The 8,221-nt window shown below is 35.5% G+C and overlaps 1 protein-coding gene across 1 annotated transcript; it reads right to left on the bottom strand.

Moving 5' to 3' along the window:
- Window positions 1–2,414: 2,414 nt before the first annotated feature.
- Window positions 2,415–5,884, bottom strand: LOC7469381 (probable sodium/metabolite cotransporter BASS3, chloroplastic). The gene is made up of 5 exons (XM_002320537.4): window positions 5,349–5,884; window positions 4,679–4,774; window positions 4,263–4,569; window positions 3,924–4,171; window positions 2,415–2,979 (listed from the first exon to the last, which is right to left on the bottom strand). Exons 1-5 carry the CDS (start codon window positions 5,711–5,713, stop codon window positions 2,742–2,744), a joined length of 1,254 nt encoding a protein of 417 aa, XP_002320573.1. The 5' UTR covers window positions 5,714–5,884; the 3' UTR covers window positions 2,415–2,741.
- Window positions 5,885–8,221: the final 2,337 nt, after the last annotated feature.

Below are 8,221 nucleotides of genomic sequence, written 5' to 3'. Positions count from 1 at the left end.
AAGCATCACCAATGAAAATCCTTGAAGTGCACTGAAAGGGAAGAAATTATAGACTATAATGATAGCCAGCCAAGCAACAAAAAAAGCTTTATTTTAAAGCAAAAGGTACTTACATGTAGCAACAAAAAGAGACAGTAAAGTCGTTGATCCAAAGCAGAGAAATAAATAGCAGATGAAGCTAAAGACAACCCTGAAAAAAATATAAAGACCTGATGAAAAACAGGAAAGCATGACAAATTATGGCTGGCTTGCACTGAAAAAAAAAAGTAAAAGCTGAGAGAGAAGTATGAAAAGCTCAAGGCAAAACAGAAGGCTGAAAAAATTAAAGTAATCAGACGCAACCTGGCAGACATAAATGGAAAGAATTCAATGCTAAAAAAAACACATTCCATCTGAACCCTCAACAAACGCTACTTGTTGGTGCAGGGCATCCATGTTCATTCAATGAACAATGACAATTATGCATGAAAAAACAAAAAAATAACGAAGATAAAAAGTCCAACTCACCTCAACAGAAGCCAAAAAACACACACCAACAAAGGCAGCCAAACAATCCAAAAGCCAAGACAACCTGAACCACATAATGCAAAAAATAAAATAAGGGAATCAGAAGGCTCACAAAGGAAAAACATGACAGGTAACGCAACGAAAAAAAGATGACTAAATTGGTGCAACAAAATATAGCAAGGGCAGTTGATTCTGAAAGAGTGTAAAATATGACGAAAAAAAAGCTAACCCAACCTAAAAAACAAAAGTTGCACAAAAAAACCTTAAATTATCATATACGATGAAGAGGGAGTTGGGAGCTGACAGAATTGAATTACTAAAAAAACCCCAGAAGAGCACCACCCAATACAATGATATAATGAAAAACAAACAAAAAAGACTTGTCAACTATACTAACCAAAATAGAACAGGAAATAATGAAGTTTGGTTACAACCTAGACGATAGTAGAGGAAAATGTGACATTGCAATTCCCTGTTACAAACGAATTTCATGTTAGCCCCCAAATAAATGGCAGCAGCCCTTTTAATGCTGCAGAGAAAACCAAGGTGAGGGCAAGTATGTGTGTATAATGATGTCACTGTCACAATCATTTAATGCACAATGATTCTTAATAGACACGCAATCCCTGATACAAACTCCATAGCAAAGCCAAGATCAAAATCAATGCATGTACAAGTCAAATGCTTTCCAAGCCCAAAGGAAAAGCAGGGTAGCTAGCTATGCATATATTTTATCCTCATGCCCAAACCGCTGCTGAACACAGCTCCCAAGACGTGAAAATTAGTTGTGCAAGCTCATTGTCTCTTGACTTGTTTCTTTAATTATTTTCAAGCTGGTGATCTATTTTTTCAAGCCTCTCTAAGAATTCAGAAAATCCAAAGTCTTTCTAAGCCTACAGGAAAAGCAACTCTCTTAACCATTGTTTTGAAACCTGGCCCGACGGGTCGATTCAAGACTGGAATTGGGTCGGGTTTTAAAAAAATAGAGGAAGTAAAAACCCGGGGTGACCTGACTGACCTGATGGGTTGACCCGGCAACCCAACAAGACCCGGTCAAAAACTCGATTGCAACCTATTGACTTTTATTTTTTTAATAAACGACGTCGTTTTGATTTTTTAAAAAAATCAGAATTGACCCGGTCAAAACCTGGAACCCAGCACTTGAGACGGGTCGACCACTGGGTTGGGTTTAAAAACTTTGCTCTCAACTGCATAGAAAAAGAAAAGACTCAATTGCAGAGAAAGAAAAGACACTGGTAAATTGTCAAAGCATTATTGCACCATCATGATCTTGCTTATGAAAGTATAATGCTTTCCAAGCCCGGGCAACTAGCTATAGTGTAGCAATAATATAATAATAATAACAAAACCTAAAAAAAAAATTATATAAAAAAACACTATAGCAATTCATGATATTTTATAAGAAAATCTACAATGTTTTTCCATACATTTTAGAGAGTTTCTCTAATGGTTTCCAACCCAAAGAAAGCAACTAGCTATGTAGTAATAATAATAAAAAATAAAAACCTAAAAATAAAAACATATTATAGCAATTCATGGTCTGTTGTGAGAATAGTTTCAGTGATTTGGCTTGGCCCACCCATGTGTTTAATTGTGATGATTATCATCTTTTCAACCTTCTTTCTGGTTCGCGATACTTCAGGACCCCACTTCTTCGGACAAGGTAATTGTGATGATTATTTTCGTTGGATGTAGGACCAGCCTAGACTATCAAACACCTTGCATATTTTGGTCAAAGTTTAGGCTTCAAGCGAGGTAACATGCCAAGTACCAGTTTATTCATCAACAGATGTTCAACTTTACTTTCTCGACGATCATAGGGTTTGTTGCCAAGATCGGCCTCCTATAAATTCCTTTAAATGCTGATTTTTAAATTCAAACTCAAAAAAGTCAAGGGAGCAAACCATTGCTATAGAGAAAGATAGAGCATCTCAAGCATTCGCTACATTTTGTAATCTATATACCTCTGATATATACAATAGTAGCAACTTTAAGATGCAGCTGGTGAAAAAAGCTTTTAAACTATACAACACCAGGCACTGCCAGTATCGCTATCTATACCCACCTCCCCGCTCCTGTATACTATCTTGCTATTTTTCACCTTGTTTAGATGGTTCAATCATCAGTACCAGGGGTCCTTCAGTGCTCTTTATGTGCGAAATTAGCTCCACCTAGTCCACATAGTCCACAGAGCACTCCTGGGAATTGCTATGTTAAACCTTGACAGCAGAACCAAATTGAGGGATAAGGTAGGATGGTATATCTCTTATCCTGTAGCCATTACCCCAGAAAGAGGCAAGACAAAGACCCATGATCGCCATGGCAACTACAGAGCATGCTGGTGGGACAGCCTGTGTGCTCCCAAGGAAATGGGTAGCTAGAAGTCCAGCCAAGGTGGAGCTTTGCATTCCTGTACATAATGAAATTGTCCTGCTGGCTTCTTCCTCTTGCCTGTGACAATAACCACAAAAGTTAACTTCTTATCCCCTTTCATACAAAATTCTAACTCGTTCGTACAGGAAGATGAAAAAACAAAAACCAATCATGCATTTGCTAGAATCTGCTTTAAAGGGCAAATAAACTGCTCTAGATTGTTACACAAACCTTCATTCAGCCTATTCTGAGGAGCATTGCCAATATTAAAAGCAAACATCTTATTGAGGAATTCACAAAAGGTCAGGGGAGTTGCTATAACTGGCAAAAGAGGAGATAGAAATCAGAATAACTGGAGTCCAACATTGCTCTAATTTTCTACCAGGAATTAGTCGACGTCTGCGTAGAGCACACAGGACCAAATAGCTTCTCAGAAATTTCAAGTTAAGTTGAATTATCTCAAGGCATGAGGCAGCGACTGGAAAAGGCAGGTTATAAGTTCATTGGAACATCAATTGGCCTTTGGTTCAACTGGTATTAGCCTCCCGTGTAAAGCAGGGGGTCATGAGTTGAACTCTCACTAAGGGACTTCAGCTTCTAAAATATTCACTCGTAAGAAAAAGTTCAGAAAAACAGAATGATGTAGCAGAATGGGTTGAAAATCCAACATAAGCAGTAGAAATGGAAAGAAATAAGCAACAGTATAATAACCAACAATGTGTGAAATCTGACAGTGGGGAAGGTCAGATGGTCATATGAGGTTTCCAGAATAAATTACATTTGCAAACATCCACATAAGCATAACCATCACCAAGTCCATTGGTGTATATAGCTTTGGCACAGTAACCAAAGGAGGAGTTCATAACAGTGGGACTGGGAACATCACTTGAACAACTATTGCATGAGGATCACAACAAGCGGGGTCACAAAACAGGACAAATGGCAATGAGGACTGGTTTTTATCAATTCTAAATTTTAAAACTGCAAAATGCACTCGACCCAAAATGCATTTATGAAATTACCTCAAAGCTGGAATTTTTGAGACCCAATATCCCAAAGTGAATGCCACGGCATGAAATGTCAATACTGGAAAAATCAACCAGAGACCCTCTTTGGAAAGAATCTGACTTCTATTTATTGCTAGTGGACTCCCAATACAAAGTGAAGTGCACACCATAGCAACAAATGGCATGACAGGATTCAGTAAATTTACAACTTCCTTTGCATAGGTATTTAGTACGAGGCCGAGGGCGACTGGAATAAGGACAACCTTAAAAAAGGGAATCTAATGTTAAACTTGAGGGAGGAGAAATAAAATAGTGAATCTAAAAACATATCAGTTAGTAAAGAGCTCTCATTACCTGCAAGATTGACTTTGACATGGCAATGGCATCAACAGGAACTACAGAGCCAATGAGAAGACCAGTTAAAAGAGGTGTGAAAAGGACTGATGCAATGGTAGTGGAGCTAGTAAGGAGAATGCTCAAGGCTACATCCCCTTTACTCAAGAAACTAGCATAGCTGGATAACTGAGCTCCTGCAACACAAGATGTTAAGACAAAACCCGCAAAGAACATCTGAGACATCCCAAATGCCTTTGCAATTAATACTCCAAGGCCTGGTTTGAGCACATACTGTGCGATAAACCCAACAGATAGTGGTAAAGGTCTGCAACAGATGGAAAAAATAAAGAACTTGATTCTAAATTTTGCAAATTGACATAATACATTCAACAGTTCAAAGAAAGGAATTAAATTAACGAGAAAAAAACGTATACCGTTTAATTGCAGGAGCAAAATCATGAATAGAAAGTTTAATCCCAATTGACAACATGATCCCACCAAGTGCTGGAGCATACAACTCCTTAGATACCCTGAAACAAAGTTTCAAAATCAAACTTGCAAACTAAATTAGGCATCCAACACTCCTTTTTGAGCCCTTAAAGACCAGTCTCAAGCCTTTTTAGTCAGAAAAAGAATACAACAAAAATCCTGAAAAGCTACCAGAAAGAAATAAAAAGCACAAGTTTTGACCATATTCATCTATTACGTTCTTTAATAAATAAATTATTGGCAATTAAAGAAGTACTATATCAATCAAACTTCATAAGAAAAATCAAAATAAATTATTGAAACAGAACAACATCGAAGTAAGCTAAGTTTAGTTTAATATTGATTAGTTTCGAAAAGTGTCCATTATATATATATATATATATATATATATATATATATATATATATATAATAACAATCAAAACTCGGGGACTCAACAAACGACTAATCAAACACAACCCATCCTGGAAAAGCAGCAGAGACAATCCCAAGAACAAGACTAAGTTCCCGCATTAACTAAACCAAAATTACTTGAACAGCGACTATTTTTTTCTCAGGATTAGTAACAAAAAAGAATACTAAAAGGAAATTAAATTTATATATAGAAGCAACTAACCAAGTGAAAGTGGCAGGCTGAGCAAGAGCAGCTATTGCGGTGGCAGCAACAACAAAAGGAAGCATAGCTGATAAGACCTGAGAAGAATCGGTCTTTTCCACCTCTGCATTTGGGTTAATCCCAAAATGCAATAAAGAAACGTTGCCTTCTCTTCTCTGTGACCCAACTCTTCCTATAAACGGTGAGGTTGAACAAGCAAATGTAAAGAGTGCTCCATTCTTCGGCCAGCCCTTATTTAATCGTTTCATTGGAAGGGAATGGCAAGTAAATGAAGAATAGGAAGTTAGAGAAACGAAGTTCTGAGCTTTTGTAGAGATTGAGAGTTTTGGTACTGGTATTGGGGAGATGGAGGAGATTAAGGCCATTTAATTGTGTTTCACAAAGGAAAAAAAAAGGGGGGGTGTTGGGTGGCAGCGGATTTTGTTTCTTGAGGTGGTTAAAGAGGTAGGTCCGCCGGGGAGAGGTGGAGTCCGGCGAAGTAGGGAGGGAAAGGGAGGTGGTGGAGTTGTAGGAAAAGATGAGGAGGAGATGGAGCTTGAGTGTGGGAGGAGATATTATGGATTTTTGAGTCAATTATAACTTAGTACCTATATTTTACTACAATTCATTAAGGGGTCCCTTAGCATGAACATAATCCCTTATCGAGCATCGATCATCTTCAATTACTCTTTTTTTGGTCCGAAAATACCAGAAAGTCTTACCTTTAGAGAGAAGTTATTAAAATATTGACAAATAGAAGGACTAATATATATATTTCCCAAGACTATAAGGATCTGTATTTTAGCTTCATTAAAATACAGGAACCAGGCTATAATAAACTGTCTCTTTCTTTTAGTAGCGGAGAAAAGGATTGTATTTTAATCTTAATTTTTTAATATTAGTGATTAAGAGAGAATGCTCAGGTGTGGTTCTTCTCTATCGTGATCATGCAGTTGGTGGTGACGTGTAGAGTTTGTAGTGGCTGGGACTAGAAGTTGCTAATTACGGTCGAGTATCAATCAAGACAGAGTCCAGATGGTTAATTTTGCCGTTTACTTTATGTGATAAGAAGAAGAAAGACAGAATCCAATGGATTCGTGGATGATGAGGTTGTTTCTTTCTTGAATGTCTAAACGCTGAGGCTCTGCATCACTTGGCCGCGTGCTTTGTCTTTTCAGAATAGATATATAAGTTGTTTTTTAAAGTATTTTTTTTAATTTTTAAAAGTTATTTTTGACATTAACACATCAAAATCATCTGAAAACATCAAAAACATATTAATTTAAAGCAAACAAATAAAAAAATTTCAAAATTCTTCAAAAGCATTTTCCAACCGCAATGTCAAACACTGTCTAAAGCATTGTTTATATTGGATAATATGTGGGCCAGATTAAATTTATTTTTATATAAAAAAATTAATGTTTAGACTATGTTAATGTATTTTAAAAATGAAAAAAAATATAGATTTTATAGTTCAGCAAGATGATTTTGTTTAATTATTTGGTAGAAAATTAAACAACAGAAATGAATCGATTTTTTTTTTAAAAAAAAAAGTAGGCAGTAATAACCCGAAGAAATTGAAAGAAAATTAAAAACAAATGGTCATCACGACTTTTTATTGCAGCTCATTCTTACTAATCTAGTTTGACTCCATTTACTTTTGATTTAATTTTCTTTTTGAGGGGTTTAAATTAGAAATTAAAAGGTTAGGGGTTGATCTTGACCAAGGATTTGATTTTGTCAATTGTTGGAAGAATCAAGACTAAAGTGTATGGTTGGCTTTCCTAAAATCCACGAAAATCATATCATCAAGATATGTTTTCTCAATGCTTTGGGAATTTTTAAATCTGACCCGGGAGAATTTTCACTTGAAAAAACAAAATATTTAACCATTTCCATCCCTCTCTTTTTGCCCAAGAAACTTTGTTCTTACAAAAACATGGGGTGCATTGAACTATTAGCATAGAAAGTAAAATGATTTGATAAATTAACATGGTAGAAAAAGTTTTGATGAAGGAGCACAATTTGAAAATGTCGCAATTCTGAAAAGCGATATGTAATTGATATTGCAGTTCTGAAACGCGATAAGTAATTAATGTTGCATTTCAGAATCGCAACAAGTATAAGTCGCTGTTGAAAAATATGATATCCATTAAATGTTAGGCTTCTAAACTGCGACATCAGTTAAATTCCAGTACCCCATCCATCCCACGAAAATCCAGCAACAAAATTCTCTTGCTTCCAAATCTAACAAGAAGGGTTCTTATGAGATTTATCATTGAATAACATGATAACTGTAATTTCAATGGTTATTTAGTTTGTTACTCTTACATTTAATTTAGTTAATGATTTTAAAAATAAAAAAAATTTAATTTTAACAAAATTTTGGTAAAGTTTCCTCTATTTAGAAACTTCACTCAAAATTTTGTCACCTTTTAAATATATGCAAATAACCACAATAATCAAACGCAATAAATTCTCACATTTCATAATTAAAAGTAGTCTTAGGCTTACCACTAAAAACACAAAACTCAATTATTTTCACCCACCACATTTTATGAGCAATAGTTTTAAATAAGAATGTTTTCATGAGACAAATGCAAATAACATACATATATACAAAAGAAATATGAAATACTTAAACAATTGAAATCCCAAAATATATCAACATGACTCATCTATCTATCTACATTTACGTTGTTTATTAGATGATCTGGGCTCATCAATAGCACGACTACATCTTGCTCCTACTTGAGTGACCTCATCCTCTACCACGACATCATCAAGAGTTAACATCTCTTCAAAGTTCTCAAGTGCATTACGGTAAACATTGAACCATCAAGATGTATAAGTGTATCCTTTGTGTTCTTCATCAATATTACAAAGTATAAATG

This window comes from Populus trichocarpa, chromosome 14, assembly GCF_000002775.5.
Source record: "Populus trichocarpa isolate Nisqually-1 chromosome 14, P.trichocarpa_v4.1, whole genome shotgun sequence".
NCBI lineage: Eukaryota > Viridiplantae > Streptophyta > Magnoliopsida > Malpighiales > Salicaceae > Populus > Populus trichocarpa.
The sequence above is the reverse complement of the archived record's forward strand: the minus strand, read 5'-3'. Positions and strand labels throughout refer to the sequence as shown.

Bases quoted from the DNA above. Each gene is read 5' to 3' on its own strand.
- LOC7469381 (XM_002320537.4), bottom strand. From the start codon at position 5,713: ATGGCCTTAATCTCCTCCATCTCCCCAATACCAGTACCAAAACTCTCA. The intron at 4,775-5,348 runs GTTAGTTGCTTC...ACTTTGTTTCAG, and splicing joins CAGCCTGCCACTTTCACTTG to GGTATCTAAGGAGTTGTATG. The intron at 2,980-3,923 runs GTAATTTCATAA...TTATTGTCACAG, and splicing joins TCAAAAATTCCAGCTTTGAG to GCAAGAGGAAGAAGCCAGCA.